The sequence below is a fragment of the Eumetopias jubatus genome, unplaced genomic scaffold, assembly GCF_037043125.1.
Source record: "Eumetopias jubatus isolate StellerSeaLion01/CBP00866 unplaced genomic scaffold, mEumJub1_p1.0 scaffold_4, whole genome shotgun sequence".
Taxonomy (NCBI): Eukaryota; Metazoa; Chordata; class Mammalia; order Carnivora; family Otariidae; genus Eumetopias; species Eumetopias jubatus.
In genome coordinates, this window is record NW_028274810.1 from 82,537,326 (window position 1) to 82,559,748 (window position 22,423).

A 22,423-nucleotide genomic window follows, 5' to 3' on the forward strand; every position below is an offset into this window, starting at 1 on the left:
CTTTTGATCCCAGCTTTACTGGGTTCCCTCAAGTCCAAAGAAATACTTAGACGATGTTCTAAATATTTGGATACATTGCTGCACAAAGCTCCTTAAGTCATTATATGAAGTCACAACTCTTTTAAGTTGTTCCTGAAGCAAGGGAACTGACTTCTGGTTATGATATATACCTTATTTGAACCTTCTATCTTTAGTGGTGTGTTTCAGTGACACTTAACCCAGGTCTTCCTGGATTCCAAAGCTCCTGGCAACATGCTCCTTAAGAAGAGATCCTTAATGTCATGTTTTCATATCCAAATTCCATATTCCTTATTTCTATCTATAGCGCCCTTGGCCTCCCACTCCCCAGACTGCAGCTGTCTTGGATTCCTCTTAGACTTTCATTCCCTGCACTCATTCCTTAGTTATATTGATCAACCAACCCCCTTTTCCCTTCTTTGTGTCTCTTAATTGGATGTCCTTTCCATTCGAGGCATAGCTCAAAATCATCTTTTCTCTTTCTTTTTAAATCAGCAGATGTTATCTGTATGTTGGGATGAATGACGATTTTTGTTATCTATATTCGTTTTTGTGTAAAAACAAAATAAATGTGACACTCTCCCCACCCAAATTTGTCTGAATTCCATCTAGAGATCTGTGTGCTTGGAGGAGGCTACAAAGGGTAGATATTAAGATAGCTGTTGGATGAACAAATGAATATGCTTCCGGCACTTGGTACTTTCTACCTCACTCACATCATTTTTAGCCGTTTGCCCGTCTCCCCACCCGAAATGTAAAATTCTTCCGCTCATTTCATTTCATTCCTACACCGTGCACGTGACAGGGGTTCCCCAAGTCATTTGAAATGCCTAATCTTTCCATATGTACGTAAATGTAGGAGCCGGGGCTATGCTTCCAGTTTCCTTCTGGAAACTTAACCCAATTCTGGTCTTGGCCAAGTCTTTTCATTCTAAGGGTATTTCTTCATCTGCCATAATAGCACCTACCTCACACTGCTGGCATGTTAAAACGTTTGTTGCCCAGTGTTTCGCTTAAAGAGTTATGACCCCCCGAAAATGGGGCAGGGGGAGAGAAGAGGGGCAAAGAAAACAAGAGAAAGGGCATTCACGCTAGATAAACTTGAGCACCGCAGCGAGGTCCTGGCTGAGTCTGACCCGCAGGAAGTTCCGGAGTGGCAGGAGTTCTGGCCAACAGCGGGTCCTGGCTCCGCCCCAGGTGTCTTTGCCCGGCTCCTATTGGCTTGAGTTCGGACGCCCGGAGCGCCTAAGGCTCTCATTGGCCGCCGGGGCCCGCTTCTCCAAGCCGCCTGGCTGGCCCGGCGCCGCGGGCTCTGTGGTGTCTGGGTGTCCGCTGTTGGGGTGTGAGGGTCGGGGACTCGGACGCAGTGAAGCGCTGTGTCGCAGACACGGCAGTATGGTAGCCGGAAGTCGGGATAAAATAGACTAGCTGTCCCTGGCCTGGCCACGATTTTAGGCACCTGTGGGTGTCCCATCGCATGGGCTCAAATCCCTGCCCGGCCGTCTGTCAGGGTGGCTCTGGGGTCAGTCATTCAACTTCCCAAGCCTGTTTCCTCCTTCTGTGACGGGGAAACTGAAGCACTCCATAAAATCTGCTTTTTGTTCCTTTTCCTGCCTACACCCCCACTTTACACATGCCTCATCATGCAAATAGCGTACGTCCTCCTTGTAAGGGGCAGGAATTAATGATTTCTTTGGAATAGATAACATCTAAGGAAGGAGCAGGGGAGAATGACCCGGAGAGGCTATCAGATGCGCATTGCAGACCCCTGGCGCTGCCCAGCTCCGGGCCAAGAGCCCTGGCTCTAAGGAATAACACCTGGACCCTCGTCTTTGTTCCAGGGTGCCCAGATGCCTGGGAGGACCCGACATCAGACCACAGTCCTCAATAAAAAAAAACCCAGACCCCAAGCAAAGGGCTCTCTCCTCTCCTGAGTCTCCCAGGCACTCTGTACCAGCACTCTCTCTATAGCTTCAATAAACTCACCTCCTGCTGGCTCGAGTTTGGTTTCTAGATGGCGCGCAGCCAGGGACCCACTTGGCTGGTTCCCCCAGGACCTCCTGTGGGTCCTCACCAGAATGCAGGCATCACTTCCAGTTGAAAATGGGGCCGGCGTGAATGCCTGCCTCAGAGGACTGGGATCCAGTAGACACTCAGCAAATGTGGGCTCTTTTAATTGGGCACCCACTTTGCAGGACAGACTTTTCTGTCCCCCCCCGAATCTAGCCTTGGGGTGTCTGGTAGGTCGCGGGCCTCTCTCGAGGTCGAGCTGTGGTCTACTTTCCAGGAAAAGTAGTTGTGGGAGAAAACAGGACTGAAAAGGAAAAGGGAGGTTCCTATTACTCACTGCTGTAGTCTTCCCTTGTAGAAAAGAAGATAGAAAGCCACGCGGGTCACCCACCTGAGCTCAAATAAATGTCGCGAATGGTTATAGGGGGTATAATACTGGAGCTTCTAGTGCCAATACGTATAGGCGCCGCTTTCCACTGTTTTGTTCCTCATGGATTTTTTTCCTCCAGGGATAAAAAAGTTTTTTTTTTTTAAAGATTTTTTATTTTATTTATTTGAGAGAGAGAGAATGAGAGATAGAGAGCACGAGAGGGAGGAGGGTCAGAGGGAGAGGCAGACTCCCCGCTGAGCAGGGAGCCTGATGCGGGACTCGATCCCGGGACTCCAGGATCATGACCTGAGCCGAAGGCAGTCGCTTAACCAACTGAGCTACCCAGGCGCCCCAGGGATAAAAAAAAGTTTTAAGTCCACTCAAATACCCAACAAAAGCACAGTATCTATTTTTATTTCAGCATTTAATCTTTTTGGAAATTTGCAAAAAAAAAAAGTGCCACGTCGCTATTGGATGAAAACTTGTTTTTGTAGGAAACTAAGCCAGAGAGTGTCTGTGTATACAAGACTGACGAAGGGATATACCTATCCTATTTGAATTGCAAGCACAACCTTAGAGGTGGGCATGAGGATGGTACTCTACTCAAAAGTTGATCTAGAAAAAAAAATTTTTTTAATGGCAATACTTGAAGGAAGAAATTTACTTTTGTTTCCAAATTTGTCCTCAGCCTTCTTTAAATAACACATCTTAGTATGGAGTCCTACCTCTCCAGTATGACATTTAACTTGAATAAAAAATGATTTAATTCAATTCATTGATGGAATTCTAATGTGTAGCAATTAAGTTCTATAGTGCTTAGAGAGTGTCCTGGTTCCTTCTTCAAAAACAAAGAGAACAGGGGTGCCTGGGTGGTTCAGTCGTTAAGCGCCTGCCTTCAGCTCAGGTCATGATCCCAGGGTCCTGGGATCGAGCCCCGCATTGGGCTCCCTGCTCAGCGGGAAGCCTGCTTCTCCCTCTCCCACTCCCCCTGCTTGTGTTCCTGCTCACTCTCTCTCTCTGTCAAATAAATAAAATCCTTAAAAAAAGAGAGAGAGAGAACATTAAAGCTTGTAAAATTTCAGGATATAGTATTTCAGCCACCTATTCCTAATGCAGGTCTTATCAATCTGAAGTTCTGTGTGAATTCCCAGGATGCAATACCCATAATCAGTTCATCCCAAAGTAAAAATGGACTAGTTTAAGACTACCCAATAATTTAGTGTTATTATTTACCCTAATAAAAAATTTAAATAAGGGAACATATACAGTATCTTGACATTTCACAAAAATTACTATGTTCCTAAGGTTGAGAACCAGTAAACTGGAAGGTCAAATGGTCTGAATGCCCCTCATAGCATCTGTATGAGGACAGAGGGAAACCTTGAAGAGGGGACCTGTTTTGCACAAAAGACACTGGGAAGGTTTTTAAAAATACTTCATCCAAGCCCCATCTGCCAAAGATTGTGATTTGCTTAGGCATCTGTATTTTTATTTTCTATTTCTTAAAGATTTTATTGATTTGAGAGAGAGAGACAGAGCATGGCACGAGGAGGGGGGAGGGGCAGGGGGAGAAGGTGAAGCGGAGAAGGGAGTCTGCCGACAAGGGGCTCGTGCCAGGACCTAGCTGCCCAACCAACTGAGCCACCCAGGCGCCCCAAGGCATCTGTATTTTTAAAAGCTTCACAAGTGATTCTAATGTGCAGCCAAGGCCAAGAACTATGGTCTAGGCAGAAATGTTCCATTTTCCTCTGAATAAAAATAAGTTACTCTTTAATAAAGAAACTAAACAGTTGTAAATAATATCGACAAGGAATTAAAAGATTTTCCCAATGGGAAAATCAAGAAACTATATTCCAACAAAGGAATTCACGTATCTAGAAATCTGAAAGAGCAAAGCAAAGTATAATAAATTCTTAGATGTATTTTATAAGTTGTATTCCATTTAATAATGTTTGTAAATAATCTAATCAAGACCAAAGGTAGAAGTGACTGGCATTATGTTGGTCACTGGTTTCCAATCTAAAGGTGTTAAGTTTCCAATGGCTTTTGAAACGGGTGTGAAAATAAAACAGCCAAAAAAAGATGGAGAAAGGTGTTTATCATGCTATTTCAGTATTGAAAAGCCTTGAAAAGTTAAGAGGCCCTTGGCTTCTCTGGTGTGTGGTTTATTGTTTATTAACATATTCGACCTATTGTTGTCATGAATACAAATTCTGTAGGGAAAAGACTAACATGTTCGAAGATGAAGTTTATAGGTCCTCTGTGGATTTCATTTTTCTGGTCTATTCATGGCTCCATTAGCATGAATAGTTAAACTCCTATATCAAAATAAAACATTAATTATACTTCACAATATATAAAGCCACTGGCTAAATGGTGCTGTTTCTGTGATAACCTGAATTTTATCATTAAAACTCCTATAACTAAAGTCACATCCTTTACATAATATTTATTCTGTATAGGATTTATCCACATACAATGATGTCAACTTTAAGACAATTGACTATTATTTGTATAAAGGCATCTTATAAAATAGGGTAATACACAACACACCTCAGTGAATTAAGCTGATATTCTAGGGTTCAGAAAATCTGATCATTCTTTTTTTTTTTTTTTAAGATTTTATTTATTTGACAGAGAGAGCACAAGCAGAGGGAGAGAGAGGGAGAAGCAGGCTTCCTGCTGAGCAAGGAGCCCGATGTGGGACTCGATCCCAGGACCCTGGGATCATGACCCAGGCCGAAGGCAGCCGCTTAACCAACTGAGCCACCCAGGCGTCCCAAAATCTGATCATTCTAATTCCTATTTTTGCCATTGTTTCACTGGGTTGCCTTAGGGAGGTTGCTTTACTGTTCTGTGCCTCAATTTCTTTACCTTTCATGTGAGATAACTGTCCTATTTCATAGATATGTAAAGAATAACATAAAAATTATTAAATACTTTGCAAATATAAAATGCTATATAAATGATAAATAGTAATACTGATCCACTCTAATATAAAATAACATTTATAATCTAAAGTTTGGTCCTCCAGTACCTATCATCACCCCTCCCAGTTAAATACCTCTTACACTATATTGCTTTTAGTGATTTTCCATAGTATTAAATTTCCATAGTATTAATTTAGGATATATATATATATATATATGTATACACACACATATATATCCAATATGAGTGGAAATTTCAATGTATCTTAACATGACTTTGCAAAATAATGAATTCAGTTCTGAGCTCTTAAGTAACTGACACACCAAACTTTCTTCATCCATTAAGCAGTAACTTCATGGCATAAGAGCAGTTACTATGTTTGTTTTGATTCTATTACTCAAAAATACACTGTTGAAAAGTATGCTTTTCAAAAGTCTTGAGACCTGATAACTATATACGGAACATTCTATAGACTAAGGATGTGATCTGCTGCTCTAGAAGACCCTCTGATTACCAGCTTGTAAGCACAGTGAGTAATAGGGGTAATGAAGTGAGACCCCAATGCTCAAAGGGAATTCAAAAAGCTCTCCTGTTCCAAGGTTTTCAGTGCTGCCCTCCCGAGTTCTGCAGAGGTGTCTGGTGAAAGCTAGTAGGAGGCTATAACAAAAGCAGCTCTGATTTTACAGTTTCTCCCTTAAATGGTGAGGTTCTCTATGAAAGGGTTTGAAGAAAGGGTTTCTTGGGTAAAAAAAAAATCTCTTAAACCACTGATCTAGTCCATTTTGCTTCCTCCAGCCACTAGGCATGACTGCAATGTTGCTTTATTTTGCAAGACTTCTTCCCATCACCACACACTCTTGAGGACCAGAGTTAGAAGGACGTTCAGAAGCTGATCAACAGCATTACTGTAAGAGCAAATTTTGTTCTAACCAACTCCCACTATTTTGCTAATATTAAAAAAAAAATCCTTGGCATAAATAAAGCTTATATTAACAGATTATACCCCTACATAACATTTTCCCACATTTAAAAGCCAAAGAATTTTGTTTTCTCAGAAACCATTAATTTGACAGTCTCACTCTAGGAAAGAATCGGTCTCTAGTCTTAGATACATATGATATGATAACTGGAGTTATTATTTACAACTTACAAATGTCACAAATGTTCTTTCATGATACTAAAATGGTAAAACAGATACACTGTCTAGTTTGATGAACTTGATGGCTGTTTTGTGGGGAGAACTTGATGCTTGTTATAAACAATGAGAAAGCATTATTTCAGATAAGGCTGTCCAGGTGCTGGTGGCAGTGTGTTCCGTGGACTTTGCTGACGTTCATGCTGATGTTTGCATGCAGAAGCGTTAAGAGAACAGTTAGATCACAGACGAAAGTGTGTTATAGCATACACATGCACTACTTCATTCTCATGAGTAAAGCTCCAATCACTCATTTTTCCTATTGGCTCCAAGGACTAAAAATCAGATAATAATTTTAAAAAAGATGTTACCATCTGGTGAGACTAAAGAATGACAAGTGTTCCCTCATTTGGATACAACTTAATTGTTAAGACTCCTGATTCAGGAACAGTCATGCTGGGAGATAGTGAACTCGGTGCATGCCATCCAGTCTTGAATCAACTGGAAATTTACCATCAGGGGAATCTTGGAAAGGTCTCAGCATTAAGTACCATAAAACAAAAACAAATGGTTATTCATTCTATTTGTAAAAAATGTTTTAGAAATGAACCATTTTAGCCCTCCAATCGGTATCAAGGACAATCAGTAATTAAAGAATAAGAGAAAAAAGAAAATGAAAAGTATCATCTTGAGGGATGTAATGACATTTAGAAATACAGTATAATACATGGAGCCCTATCAAAATTAAATTATATCAAGCTTAACTGTAATAATTTGAAGCAACCTTCAGTAAGGTTGGTTCTTCCGGGATTCAGATTTTATCTTCAGAACTAAAATAATGCTTCTCTGATTGAACTTTACTTTTAGAATGTTTCATAATTCATATAGGGAAGGAGTTTATTTTATATAAAAAAATTTTTTTTTAAGTAATCTCTACAACCAACTTGGGCTCAAACTTACAACCCCCAAGATCAAGAGTCACAGCCAGGCACCCCTTACAGGGGAGGAGTTTAAACATATCTTTATATCCTAGGAGAAAAGTTTGTTTTGAAAAATGATATAAACAAGATAAGAAAAATGCTTAAAGCATGTAAGAGATAACTTCTTCAAAGAGTGTTATACATAACATTTACATATAAATAACCTGACATTAAAAACAGTCAGTAGACGCTGGAGGGACATCTCTGAGCACTCTTGGGTAACTCTAGTCCAAGTTATTATGTGTTGTTGAAGCTTATTAATTTCTTCTTTTATACTTTCTAATTCGAATAGGCTTTTTTTTCTAATTACTGCAGATTGGTGAGGTTTGACTTCAATTCTTTGCCATTTCAGGAGACAATACAGGGACAATTGAAAGAGGGCTGTTTAAAATCAAGACCTGTCCATCACCGGTCCAGCCACTTAAGCTTTCTGATTAATTTCCTCACTTGTAAATTAGAGACAATAATATCTAGCTTGCTGATTAAGTGAGAAAATGCGTGAGAGAGCACTTTAGAAATAATATAGCAGAACAATAAATGTTAGAAATTACTCTTAAGAACTGGTAACCTCCAATTTTCTTGTTCATCATTTTTGGTTTTTTGTTTGTTTTCCTTTAGAGAGGAAGAGAATTGTATTGACAGATCTTCACAAACTACCTTGACTTTTAGGCAGTATTTGTTTCCTGCTTTAGAAGATGATGTCTGTATGTAATCTCTGGTCTGCCTCTATTTTAGGTTTTGTTTTGTTTTAAACAATACTGACTACATAAGAGTCATATTTACCTTAATGACAAAAAATTCAAATATGAACAGTTTCACACATTTTAGATTTGTCTGCCATAATCCTAAAACAATATCTACAATATTGGGATACTGAAAGGTTGTTTTAGATCTGAAATTAAATTAGATCTGAAATTAATAGAAAGACTTATAATTCAGTCAGGTCAGGGTGCCAGACCCTTAAATGTGCTCTTACCTGGTTCCTTGTGAAGATTCAATATTGGTAGTTTGTGTTTTTGAAACACCTTGAAATTATCTTACTATAAAGTCTGGTTGTGGTAAATTTATTTAAAATATTTTCTTTGAGAAAAGTTTGCTAAGTAGATCTTTCAATATTAAAAGAAAAAAGGTATCTCTGTAATAAAAGGAAGAGCATTAATTGTTCATCCATCATGCCAACTCAAGCTAGGTCTTTCTTTCCAGTGCAGCAACGTATTTTAGGGCAACAAAGTTCAGAATGGATACCATGACCTGTTCGGAAAGCATGCAAGTTATATTAGGTCATCACTTTTAAGTCAGTCTGATACCTTTGTGAGCCAGACTCTGACCACGGAAAGAGAGAGATACAGGAAGTCAGCGTAAGTTGCAGACATGCCAGCTCTGTTGGTTCCCACGTTAGCTACCTAATGTTAGGCTTTATCTCCTTCTCTTCTTCCTCTTCACTATCATCAACCTGTTGTATGACCAGATCAGCAGATCCATCCTCTACAATCTCCACGTATGATCTATTCTCATCTTCACTCAAGTGCCATCTGGAATCCTTATCTCCATCTGATGGGGACATAAGATGCTGTTCAGCTTCCAAATCAATGGGGAGGCTGTCTATGCCCACTTCAGCGAGGCACTCATTACAGAGTCTGTAGCGCCTGGTTCCTTCCTGGACCACTTGCCCTGTTAGATCAGTCACGTGGCGTTTGCATTTTCTGCAGATTAGTTTGCATGCCTGGTGAATCTGTATAGAGATTGAAATAGTGATAAAAAAGGATTTTTCAAAAGCAGCACAGTTGGATATCTAGGTACCAGTTCATAAACTTAAGATGTCCAAAGCCAAGTGCTAATATTAAATAAACATCTAATTAGTAGAAAAAGATCACAGGTTTTGGTGATAAAGTGACATCACAAATAAACACCACCTTTCTCTAAATGATGGCTATACCGTTTTTATGATTAATGAAACATGCTTAATAATTTCACACATCCCTTAATCCAACAGTATTTTGATATCTGAGGTAACAAGGGACACCTTCCCAGAATAATAATCATTGCAAACACTAAATATATCACTATTCTAAGGGCTTTTTTTTTTTAAAGATTTTATTTATTTATTTGAGAGAGAATGAGAGATAGAGAGCATGAGAGGGGAGAGGGTCAGAGGGAGAAGCAGACTCCCCGCTGAGCAGGGAGCCCGATGTGGGACTCGATCCCGGGACTCCAGGACCATGACCTGAGCCGAAGGCAGTCGCTTAACCAACTGAGCCACCCAGGCGCCCCTCTAAGGACTTTTTATACCTTAATTCTGGCAAGGGAGAAACCTCATTTCATGTGTTAATTTACTGTTATCAGCTAGAGAAAAATATATTGTCTCAAATTTAAATTTATCAAAACATACTTTTGGATAGAAGGATTATTTGCCACTTCTATTAATGAAAGATCCTGTAGAAAGAGGACTAGATTAGGAACAGGAAGGCCTGGGTTCTAGCCCTGTTTTGTCATTTACTAGCCATGTACCTTGAAACAAGTAATTGAAAACAATATAAACCTGCTTCCAGGGTGACAGGCAAAGTATTTAACAACTCGTAAGGTATGGGCACCACCCAAACAGAATGGAAGCCTGACAGTCAAAATGAACATTGGTCCTGACAATGACCCTGGTGGTTCTGCTATATATCAGCCTATAATTATCTCTACCTGCTTCCATCTTACTAATGAGAATACAATTCAGGTTGTGAGGACTAAATGAGTTAGTATGTGTGAAGTGCTTTAGGAAAAAATTGTAACTGATAAATAATTACATAATTATAGTTACTAATAAACAACTTTAACAGCTGTCAGAGCAGATTATGGGTTCTACTCTAAAAACCATTACAATTTTATAATGTCGAATTAATATTTATGGCATATTCATTTAGATAAAATCAGAACAATATGGAAGTAGGCCACCAAACACAAATAGCAAAAAAATTAAAAAAAAAACCAATCAAGGAAACTAATGCGGTCTGGTAAAATATCTAAGAAAATGTATGGGACTACGACTTAGTATAGTTCTTATTTTCTGCTGAATGGTTGATACATTAATCAGTAAATATTGAAAGTACACAATTTTAGTGTACCCGTATTGCTGCCGAGATAGTAATGTTATGGGTATCATATGTGGTATTGTTTTTGTTAGAAAGTTCTGGCACAGATTTGTGTTTATCCTCCAGCCCCTCGATTCCAATACAGTTACTAAGTCAAAGAAATTAAGTGAAACACTATAATGTTAAAATTGAAAATATCATCACAAACTCATTATTCAAAAAACACATATCTTCTAGCTCTGTCCACTGAAATAATGGAAGAGGAATGACCCCCTAGTAAAAGGGAGCACCCCAGGTATCCAAAGTTTGGTTTCTAATTTTACTCCCCATTAAAAGGAACCAAATGTCCTTTAAGAAGTGGCTGGTTCCAGGTTTGTGACAGGGAAATACAAGGTGAGCCTAGGGAAATCTGAGGGCCAGAGAATGAAGCCACCTTGAATATGTAATGGAGTTATGACAAAGGGACACAAGAACCAGCTTCAAGTTGTCCTCACTGGACAAAACTGAAAATTTGAGTATCAAAAAGAATAATAATTGCTGTAGATCCAAACAATGAACCAATGAAAATTTATGAGACTATATGCTATTTAAAAAAAAAACAAAGCCAGAAAAAATTCATATTACCATTTGAAACTGCTATTAAATCAACTCTTTACTTTGAAAATTGATAATTAAAGGGAAAGAATTAAATATTTATCCTGTTTCTCCTCTAGTAACTGTATTTCAAAGTAACTGAATTGTCCCAGGTGATGGAGGAAAGTTTTACTTTATAGAATTCTAGCTAATAATGTGAAAGAAATGATAAAATTAGTAAGTCATTCTACAACCCAAGTAAAATTAATCATCTGGACAGAGTTTATCAACTGATATTAATACCATTAAATGCATGATTGATGGGGAAATGGATAGTAGCGTAATGCCAACATAGCTCCACACAGATTCCTTTCTAATCACAAGGTGGCACCTTTAACTGAACAATGGCGGGATCACAGTATCATTACCCTAACTTAGTGACCAATCTTAACAATATGAATGATGGGTCCAACAGATATTATGTGTCTCCTAATGTGAAACATTATGAGATAAATAATTTCATCCTTGATGTATTCTAGCTGAAAGTATTTACCTCGAATCCATTAAGCCTTTATTTATTTATTTTTAAAGATTTTATTTATTTATTTGAGAGAGAAAGAGAGTGTGTGTGAGCAGGGGGATGGGCAAAAGGAGAGGGAGAAGCGGACTCCCCACTGAGCAGGGAGCCCATCGAGGGGCTTGACGCAGGGCTTGATCCCAGCAGGACCCTGAGATCATGACCTGAGCTGAAGGCAGACACTTAACCGACTGAGCCACCCAGGCGCCCTTCCATTAACCCTTTAGATAAAACATCTAGTTTATAGAAAATGCAGGGGGACAGAGGAACAAGCTAAATGACACCAGTGAAAGCAAGCAGAGAAATCGAGAGGTAGGTTATTTTGTAAAATAATTATCTTGGTATCTTCAGTAAGTCAGTGTTACGGAAATGAAAAGGGGGGCAGGGAGGACTATGCTCTCTTAAAAACATATTTAAGAGACTTAAGGAGATGTAATACAGGATCCTGCATTGGATACTGGTTTGGACAAACAAACTATAAAAGGTATTGGGGGATTACAGGGAAATTTGAAACTGAACTGGATGTTATATAAAATTTTATTGAGATGGAAAGGTAGAGATTGTTCACTAATGATAGCAGGCACAAACAGTATGATCTAATTTGGTTAAAAAAAAAACCCATACATATGCATGTGATAAAGTCTTAAGAATGGTAGTATCTGAGAACACCTGGGTGGCTCAGTTGGTTAAGTGTCTGCCTTCGCTCGGGTCATGATCCCAGGGTCCTGGGATTGAGTCCCACATCAGGCTCCTTGCTCAGCAGGGAGCCTGCTTCTCCCTCTGCCTGCCGCTCCCCCTGCTTGTGCTCTTTCTCTCTCTTTCTGACAAATAAATAAATAAAATCTTAAAAAAAAAAAAAAAGAATGGTAGTATCTGGGTGGTGAAAATAAAGTATTTTTATTTTCTTATTTTTACCTTTTATAATGCATAGTCATTGCTTTTGTAATAATAAAAGGTTCCTTTTAATTAAAAAAATACAAAAACCTAGCTTCATAAGGTTAATGAAGGCAGAGATTCCTGGCACTGAGAACACCTGCAGGATACCTAGCACTGAGAAAAGGGGCGGGCACATAGGTGCTCAGTATGTATTTGCTAACTAACTATAGAGCAATGCATGAAGAAATCACCTTCAGTGAGCCACTGCCCTTTAAACTTAAAAGGGGCTGATATAAATGGAATAGAAGTATAAGCAATAGAACACAGATTTTGTAAAACATTCTTGCCCCAAGACGAACAGCAGAGTAATCCGAACGTCCCTACCTCAGCCGCCCGCCAGAGCCCTGAAGAGCAAATTCCCTGAGATCTTCCTGACTGCTGACGATCCCGTCCCTGATGGAAGTGGCTCTACTGCCCATCTTGCTCCCTTCCTTGAGGAGACTAGAAAGGGGGTACAGTGGCCAGAGGACGGACAGCAGAAACCAGACCGAGATCCTACCAGAGAAGCATTCAAGAACCACTAGTAGATGCAGAGCATCTGCAGTGGTGATTCTGACCTGGAGATTCAGATATCTTTAGTTTACCTTGTCTTTGGCTCTTGAAAAGACCAGTATATAAAAACGTATTCGATTTTAAATGAACTAAAATGCATATTCCAAAAATAAAAAAATAATTTAAAAAATAAAATGGATATTCAAAAGAGTATCTCCTACTTAAAGGTCTCAAGGGTGAATAAAAATATATCTATATTAAATTATGCATTATGTGCAAAGTACAAACATGTCGGAAAAATTTCTAATACAGCAGAGTTGTATGAAAAGATTTCCCTCGGTAAAGTAGATTATCTGACAGCAGATAAACCCACACATTTCCTAAGAAGGAAAATGATGAAAAATCATGTACGTACTGTTCGGAAGTGGCTACTGAGGTGGTCCAGCCTGCTAAATCTCTTCCCACAGGCTTGACAGGGATAGGGTCTTTCTCCCGTGTGGCAGCGAAGGTGACGCTTCAGGTCCGCCTTCCGCTTCACCACGTGTGTGCAGTATGGGCACTTGAACCGCATCCGGGGCAGATCATCTGTCAGGAGACAGTTTGATTAAATCACTGGAAAGTTCATCACAACAATTCTAATAACATGAAGAATCCCAAAGGAGTTGGTGAGTCCAATCTTAGAAAGGCAGGAGAAAAGGAGAAGGAAGAAATATTATTAAGACTCAATTGTCCATGCAATCCTGAGTCCAGAACTGTAACGGCGGCACTTGGGAGATTTATAAAGTTGGGGTAAATTTACACTCTCGCAATTATCTTCTCATTCAGTGTTGTAGAGTCACTGGATTTGAAATGTAAAAAGGTAGTGCTGGATTTTTAAAACTGGAGATACAAAAAAAAAAGACAAAAACAAAAGAATTGGAGGTACAACCCAAAAGTATTTCATATTACAGCTTTTAGTAATGTGTTTTATTCACATATTTTTTTAAAGATTTTATTTATTTATTTGACAGAGAGAGAGACAGCCAGAGAGGGAACACAAGCAGGGGGAGTGGGAGAGGGAGAAGCAGGCCTCCTGCCGAGCAGGGAGCCCGAAACGGGGCTGGAACCCAGGACCCTGGGATCATGACCTGAGCTGAAGGCAGACGCTTAACAACTAAGCCACGCAGGCACCCCTTATTTACATATTTTTATCCCCTTCCCTCTACTTTTCGTACACTCATAATACTTTTAAAGGTAAAAAAATGTCAAGGACATTTAATTTTTTATTTTAAAACTCATGTATTCAAGGGGAGCCTGGCTGGCTCAGTCATTAGAGCACGTGACTCTTGATCTCTGGGTTGTAGATTTGAGCCATACGTTGGGTGTAGAGATTAGTAAAAAAATATATAAACTTTAAAAAATAAAATACGGGGTGCCTGGGTGGCTCAATCGGTTAGGCGTCTGCCTTCTCCTCAGGTCCTGATCCCAGGGTCCTGGGATCAAGTCCTGCATCTGGCTCCCTGCTCAGCAGGGAGCCTGCTTCTCCCTCTGCCTGCCTCTCTGCCTACTAGTGCTTCTATCTCTCTGTCAAATAAATAAACAAAAAATCTTTTAAAAAAATAAAATAAAAAATAAATAAAATAAAACTCATGTACTCAAAATGTTAGTTATGACTGGAGGCAAACGTCATCAATTAAATAGCCATTAAACTCAGCTGTTCATTATTGAAGTTAGGTTTGCATAACCTAGATTATCAAAGTACAGAGCCCAAAGAGAGAAAAGATCACTCTTTTCCAGTTTTAAAATGCAACAAAGATTTCTCATTTTTGCTCTGTTGTTTCTGTATGTCTTGGTCAGTGGTCAGAGCTCAGCAGAACTTTCAGTAAGCTCTGTAATAGGATACAATTTCATGTATTTTCAGGTTAGTACTACAGGAAAATGCAGTTAGTAAAGATCCAGCTGGTTGCTTCTTATTTTAAAGTATGTTATCTACAACCAAATTATTTTTAAAAATTTATGTGACGGGGTGCCTGGCTGGCTCAGTCATTAAGCATCTCCCTTCGGCTCAGGTCATGATCCCAGGATCCTGGGATCAAGCCCCACATTGGGCTCCCTGCTCAGTGGGAAACCTGCTTCTCCCTCTACCACTCCCCCTGCCTGTGTTCCCTCTCTTTGCTCTCTCTCTCTCTCTGTCAAATAAATAAATAAATAAAATCTTTAAAAAACAAAAAAAAGGAACTGTTAATTTTGTTTAGGTACAATTATGGTATTGTAGTGGTTTCGTTTTTTTTTTAAAGACAACTTTATTTTTATTTTTTTAAGTAGGCTACATGCCCAACATTGGGCTTGAACTCACAACCCTGAGATCAAGAGTCGCATGTCCTGGTTTTGTTTTGGTATTTTCTTAGGGGTGTGGAGGGGCAGAGGGAGACAGAGGGAGAGAATCTTAAGCAGGCTCCATGCCTAGCATGGAGTCGGAGGTGGGGTTCAATCTCACAACCCTGAGATCATGACCTGGGCTGAAATCAAGAGTCGGATGCTTAACTGGCTGAGCCTCCCCTCCTTTTTAAGACTACATTTTAGGGACACATTCTGAAATATTTACAGATGAAAAATTATGATGTCTGCTATTTGCTTAAAAATAATAAAGGGAGGGGTGAGGAGTTAACGATACAGATGAAACAATATTGGAAGTGAGTAGGAAGTTGTCCAAACTGGGTAAGGGGTACATGGAGGTGAATTATACTATTCTCTTTCCTTTTGTGTATGTTTGAAATTTTCCTAAAATAAAAACAATTTTAAATATATAATCTGAATCTTATAATCTGTAAGAGTTTCATCTTACAATTTTCCTTTAAAATCACATGTAAACTATTAAGCAAGTTTGCTACCTGATTAATTGGGGCAGAACTATATGACATGCATTTCTTTTTTTTTTTAAGATTTTTAAAAATTTATTTACTTGGAGAGAGAGAGAGAGTGTGAGCAGGGGGAGGGGCAGAGGGAGAGAGAATCTCAAGCAGCCTCCATACAGAGCTCGGAGTTGACGTAGGGCCCGATCCCACAACTGTGGATCCCACTACCTGAGCCAAAACTGAGTTGGCTGCTTAACGGACTGAGCCACCCAGGCACTCCTGTATGACATGCAATTCTAATTCCTGTTCTCTACTACAGTCTTATGGTGGTGAGGGGTGGATTACTGAAACCAACAATCTAAATAATCTTTCTGCATTTTACTACTATCATAAAAATGAGATGTCTCCAGCTGTTGTTGCACACACAGGATTACAGTGTAAATGTTATGGGTTGTGTGTGGTTTTTAAATTATGTCTTTATAGCTCAGTAAAATCAGATGTAGTCCAATTTCTTTAAGTCTTGGGTCTGTGAACTTTTGTAAATATGCATCGTTGTTCTGTTTAACTTTTCTGTATAAAAATACTCCTCCTAAAAAAAATAATACTCCTCCTGAGTGAATACTCAGAAAAAAATATACAATTTAAAGTAAAAATACGCATCTTAGGGATTGAACCATTTAGAAAAGAGCTATAAAGGCTTAACAGTAATCTAATCATCTGCTGACACAGGTTGGGAAAATCTTGGGCTTTGAAACTCAGAACTCTATTGTTTTTTTGTTTTGTTTTTTAAGATTTTATTTATTTATCAGAAAGAGAGAGAGAGAGGCAGGCAGAGGGAGAAGCAGGCACCTTGCTGAGCAAGGAGCCTGATGTGGGACTTGATCTCAGGACCCTGGAATTATGACCTGAGCCGAAGGCAGATGCTTAACCAACTGAGCCACCCAGGCGTCCCAGAACTCTATTGTTTTGACGTTATTCAGTTTATCCTTTTTTTTTCTTTTTTAAGTAGACTCCATGCCCAATGTGGAGCTTGAACTCATGAACCTATATTCAAGAGTTGCGTGCTCTACCAACTGAGCCAGCCAGGTGCCCCTATCCAATATTATTTTTAATTAGAAATTTAAATTTATGTTTTATGAAATAAATTTCATTAGAGGGGTATGACTTAAAAAAAAATCACTTGGTTCAACTGCCCATAACACTTCAAAGTAAGGGCATGTTGAAATAGGATTGATTTGTATAGGAGCCTTAGAACCTCAATAAGGGGACTGATTTTTTTTTTTTTTTTTGGATACCTGGAAAGCTTCTGGATGTGACATCAGATCCTGGACCATACGGATAGCTAACAGGAGTAGAGTCCATGTCAGCATCAATTTGTGCTTGTTCTTCAGATTGGGAAATGTGGCTGGAAGAATCTGATGTTCGTGCTTCTCGTTTGCTTGACTTATAAGGAGCAACTTCAGAAGGCTGTGACAACCTCAAATGTTTGGACTTTTTAATGGAATCTTTCCTTTGTTCATGCTTGGTCAAAGGCTGTTGAGTATTCCTTTGGGAGGCTGGATGGTAATTATACTTACTCCAAGATTTTCCACTTATTACACCTGTTCCTTGATCTGAGCTTAGGTGAGAATGCGGAGAACTGCTTTCTTCTTGCCAGCCACTGCTATAAAAGGAGGAACGTTCTATACCGTTAGAATTGGCGTCTTTATCGGAGAGACTGAAATAGCGATCTTTTTCTTTCTCACTAATGTCTAGCGAAGATTTAATAAAGGTCTTACATACGCTAATGACATCAGTCATCTGAAGGAAGCTAGCGGCTGACATCACTTCTATGACGTTCTGACCAGTGAGAGAGAGTTTGCCGGAATAGACGAAGTCCAGGATAACCGTAAAAGTGTCAGGGGAGAAGGCCTGAAAAGTAGCTGTGGTTGGCTGACTTGTCTCCTTTGAATTCTGAGAAAGGAGCATTTTGAAGTAGCCGCTGCTAGCAAATAATACATTTCGATGCGCTTTGAAGACCTTCCCTTCAACCAGAATGCTGCAATCACAAAAGACATCTTGCCTGCGCTGCTCATTCAGTTGCTGCAGGAGGTGGGACTGATGAGAGGAGATCTCCATTCTGGAGAGGAAAAGACACGTGGTTACCAAACCGAAGTGACACGCCTTTTCCAAGCAGAGTCAACCGAAATAACCATCAGAAACCGCCCTTATTTCCACTGACACCACTTTCTTCTTAGAGAATATAAGACTCCAAGACACAGAGAATCACTTAGTACTATACTATTAGTTATGTGATTTTTGGACAATTATTTGTTCAGTCACCAACCTTTACTGAGCATCTTCTATGAATCAGGTCTTCTGCTACGTGCCCTCCTTGATACCCATCACCCATCTAGACATCCCTCACCCACCTCCCTCCGGCAACCCTGTTTGTTCTCTATCGTTAACAGTCTCTTATGGCTTGTCTCCCTCTCTCCTTTTTTTCTTTTCCCCCTTAAAACAGTCTCTTATGGCTTGTCTCCCTCTCTCCTTTTTTTCTTTTCCCCCTTAAAATTCCCCCTTTTTCTTTCCCCCCTTTCTTTCCCCCCGTTAACAGTCTCTTATGGCTTGTCTCCCTCTCTCCTTTTTTTCTTTTCCCCCCCGTGCCCTCCTTGATACCCATCACCCATCTAGACATCCCTCACCCACCTCCCTCCGGCAACCCTGTTTGTTCTCTATCGTTAACAGTCTCTTATGGCTTGTCTCCCTCTCTCCTTTTTTTCTTTTCCCCAAACGTTTTAAATGTATGGCTGGGCTTGCAAGAAAATGAGAAATCCCTAGATGCCGGCAGTGGAGAAGGAGCAGAGGCGGAGCGGTAATATGGCTTCAGGTTTTTATCTGTAACAAGCTGGAAGCCTCTAAGGACCACGACCTTAATGAAGAAAGACTAGTAAACTTTGCCCATAAATCCCGGGAAAAAACAAAGTTTGTCTTTGCGGGGCTTTCGTTGGGGAAAGAAAAAAAAGTACCTAGGTGAGATATCAAACCCAAGGTTGTGCTTTTTGAGGTTCTGGAATCCAAATTTATTTTACCTGTTTGGTGTGAGAAACCTCAAGGTGAAAATTTAACAAGGAAATTAGTCCTGGGCTGGTGGGGCTGGTGGGGCCCATGGGGCACGCGGCAGAAACAAATGCGAAACTGCTTAGGAGGGGTGTTCTCAGGACCCAAGCCAGGTGGGAAATAATCTCACGCTGAACTCAAAATCATTCCCCTCTTTATATAAAGTGCATCATTTCTTTTTTTTTTTAAAGATTTTATTTATTTATTTGACAGAGAGATAGAGTACAGGTAGGCAGAGAGGCAGGCAGAGGGAGAGGGAGAAGCAGGCTCTCCGCTGAGCAGGGAGCCCGATGTGGGGCTCGATCCCAGGACCCTGGGATCATGACCTGAGCCGAAGGCAGACGCTTAACCGACTGAGCCACCCAGGCACCCCAAAGTGCATCATTTCTAATATTGTACCATCATGATGTCTATTATCTCCTATCTTACAAACAAGCAAACAAAACCTCCCTTGCTTTCCCATCCATCTCTGGCTACAACTCATTTCTTTTATATATATATATTTTTTATTTTATTCTAAGTAAACTCTACACCACATGTGGGGCTCGAACTCAAAGACCCTGTGATCAAAAGTCACATGCTCCACCGACTGAGCCAGCAGGTGCCCCAGGTTACTACTCATTTCTCTGCTTCCTTCACACACAACTCATTGAAAGAGGTTTTTTTTTTAATATTTTATTGATTTCTTTATTTGAGGAGGGAGGGGCAGAGGGAGAGGGAGAGAGAGAGAACCTCAAGCCTACTCCACGCTGAGCGCGGAGCCTGACGTAGGGCTTGATCCCACGACCCTGAGCCAAAATCAAGAGTTGGACGCTAAACCAACTGGTGCCCAGAAATCGTCTTTTGGTTTGCTCTTTTCATTTGCTGTCTTCACTTCTCCCGTTCTCTTTCGACCAGGTTTCATCCCCATCCATTATAATCATTTTTTTAAAGATTTTATTTACTTGACAGATAGAGACATAGGGAGAGAGGGAACACAAGCAGGGGGAGTGGGAGAGGGTGAAACAGGCTTCCCGCCGAGCAAGGAGCCTGATGCGGGGCTCGATCCCAGGACTCTGGGATCATAACCTGGGCTGAAGGCAGACGCTTAACGACTGAGCCACCCAGGTGCCCCCAATGATTTTTTAAAAACATCATTAGTAACTTGCATGTCAAATCCAATGGTCATTTCTTTGTCCTCATTTTACTGAGGCAGGAGGTGATTCTCTTCATCCTAAAACACTTTCTTTACTTGATGCCAGGACACCACTGCTCCGTGTTCTTCTCCCATAGGCTGGCCACTCCTTCTCAGTCTCCTTTGCTGGTTCTTCATTTTCCTAGCCTCCAAGTGCTAGGGGATTCAGGACATGCTACCCCAAAATATGGCACCTTGGCGTACTGAATATTTTGAAGGAGTTTGAGAAAACAGCAGAAGCAGAAAGAGCACTCTGATCCCTCCTCCCTTCTCCCCTGCAACTAAAATAACCCTCAGATGAGAGGCGCCCTCCTTATACCCAGAGAAAGAGCATCCTTATCTCAGAAGACAAAGGGACGCTAAAAAGAATCTGCACAAACAGGCTTTGCCGGGCTTCTCCAGTTACTAAATTCATCTCATACTCCTTAATCTACCATATTCCTCCACGACTGTCCACTCTTCATGGAACCTAGCATAAAAATATGCTCAGGTCTAACGATTCTCCGGGTCTTCATTTCCTTATAAAGGGGTCCATGTCATGTAAAACTATTGGGTAAATTGGTATGCATTTCTCATGTTAATTTGTCTTTGTCAGTTTAATTTCCAGACCCAGCCAGGAAGAAGGTCAAGGAAAAATTTTCCTCCCCTACCGCTGGAATGCCCCAAGCCTCAGGGCTCAGACCTCTTCTCTACTTAACACCATTCCCTAGGTGAGCCCATCTAGTCTCATAGTTTTAAATACCATCTTTGAATTTATGACCCATAAAAAAGCCTCCAGAGGCTGCCCATCCAACCTCAAAGTTCTCACGCCCTCAAAGGCCCTACCTGATGTTCATCCGCCCTGTCCAGGTATCTCTCTGCTCTCATCTCCTCTGCTCCACCCTCCTACACTGCATTCCAGCTACAAAGACCTCTGCTCATTCCTGAACATTCAAGGCCTATTCCTGCCATGCAGCCTTTGTCCTTGCTCTTCCTTCTACTTGGGAATTCTCCCAGATAAACACATAGCTCACATTCTCATATTTTCAGGTCTCTGTTGGAATGTCACCTTATCAGACAGCTTTCCTTTGCCATCCTATATATAATCACCCCTTCCCATTCTCTATCCCCTTATTTGTTTGCTGTCTGTTTTCTCCTATTAGAATTTAAGGTAAGAGAGCAGAGACTTTGCCTGCTTTACTTATGTATCCCCAGCTCCTTGAACACACGATACATGCTCAATCAGTGTTGCTGAATGTGCATCAAACACGTTAAAACATACAAGGAAATCGTTCTTTATAAAGAACAATCAGCAGGAGAACAAACAGGAGAATCAGAACACCAACAATTTTAGAAAATAGAATAAAAATCTAACAGACTCTAAAATAAGTATGTTTAAGGGATGCCTGGGTGGCTCAGTCAGTTAAGCGTCTGACTTTGGCTCAGGTCATGATCCCAGGGTCCTGGGATTGAGCCCCATTGGGCTCCTTGCTCAGAGAGCCTGCTTCTCCCTCTGCCTGCCACTCCCTCTGCTTGTGCGTGCGCTCTCTCTCTCTCTGACAAATAAATAAATAAAATCTTTAAAAAAAATAAGTATGCTTAAGATGGGCAAAGAGATAAAATATATAAAGAGTAGCATATAGTTTTTTTTTTAATATTTTACTTTTATTTATTTGAGAGAGAGAGTGAGCACAAGTGGTGGGGAGGAGCAGAGGGAGAGGGAGAAGCAGGTTCCCTGCTGAGCAGGGAGCCCAATGCGGGGTCTCGATCCCAGGAGCATGAGATCATGACCTGAGCCGAAAGTAGACGCTTAACGACTGAGCCACCCAGGTGCCCCAAGGGTAGCATATAGTTTTGAGCATAGACGCTAGAGCCAGGTAGCTGGATTTGGAATTCTGGCTCTACCACTTAATAGCTGCGTGACCCTGGGCAATTTATTTAACCTCTGTATCCATTTCCTTATCTGTAAAATGCAACAAAAAATAGCTCTTATTTCAAAGGATTATTGTGAGGATTGAATGAGCTGATGTACACATAGCACTCAAACCTACATGTAATAAGGACTTCATAAATGTTAGCTATTCTCCTTTTGCTTTATTAGTATCCATAAGAAAAGAAACCGGGGTGGGGGCGGGGGGAAGAGGAGGTAGGTTTGAGGAGGAGCCAAATGGATTTAATATATGAAAAATACAATTAATGAAATTAAAACACCTCATGTTGCAAGATGGTTGCCCCATC

At 40.4% G+C, this 22,423-nt stretch overlaps 2 protein-coding genes across 6 annotated transcripts in view; one reads left to right on the forward strand and one right to left on the reverse strand.

Moving 5' to 3' along the window:
• The window catches only part of TSLIG1 (tRNA splicing ligase complex subunit 1), a 53,017-nt gene that overhangs the window by 22,050 nt on the left and 8,544 nt on the right, over positions 1–22,423 (forward strand). For 2 of the 5 annotated variants that reach the window (XR_015768000.1, XR_015767999.1), the window contains exons 7-8: positions 6,125–6,236; positions 17,237–20,916. Coding sequence is in view for 1 of the 5 variants with exons in the window: in XM_028113736.2 (XP_027969537.1) it covers positions 6,125–6,190 (66 nt within the window). In the remaining 4 variants the exon portion in view is untranslated. Of the gene's footprint in view, positions 1–6,124; positions 6,237–17,236; positions 21,544–22,423 lie in introns of those variants that run through there. The other 3 variants (XR_015768001.1, XR_015768002.1, XM_028113736.2) reach the window with 3 other exon arrangements.
• The window catches only part of ZBTB8A (zinc finger and BTB domain containing 8A), a 44,699-nt gene continuing 31,119 nt past the window's right edge, over positions 8,844–22,423 (reverse strand). Inside the window, exons 2-4 of the mRNA XM_028113740.2 lie at positions 17,229–18,059; positions 13,515–13,684; positions 8,844–9,176 (exon numbers count right to left, since the gene is read on the reverse strand). Coding sequence (XP_027969541.1) covers positions 8,844–9,176; positions 13,515–13,684; positions 17,229–18,051 — 1,326 coding nt within the window. The 5' untranslated portion in view covers positions 18,052–18,059. The remainder of the gene's footprint in view (positions 9,177–13,514; positions 13,685–17,228; positions 18,060–22,423) is intronic.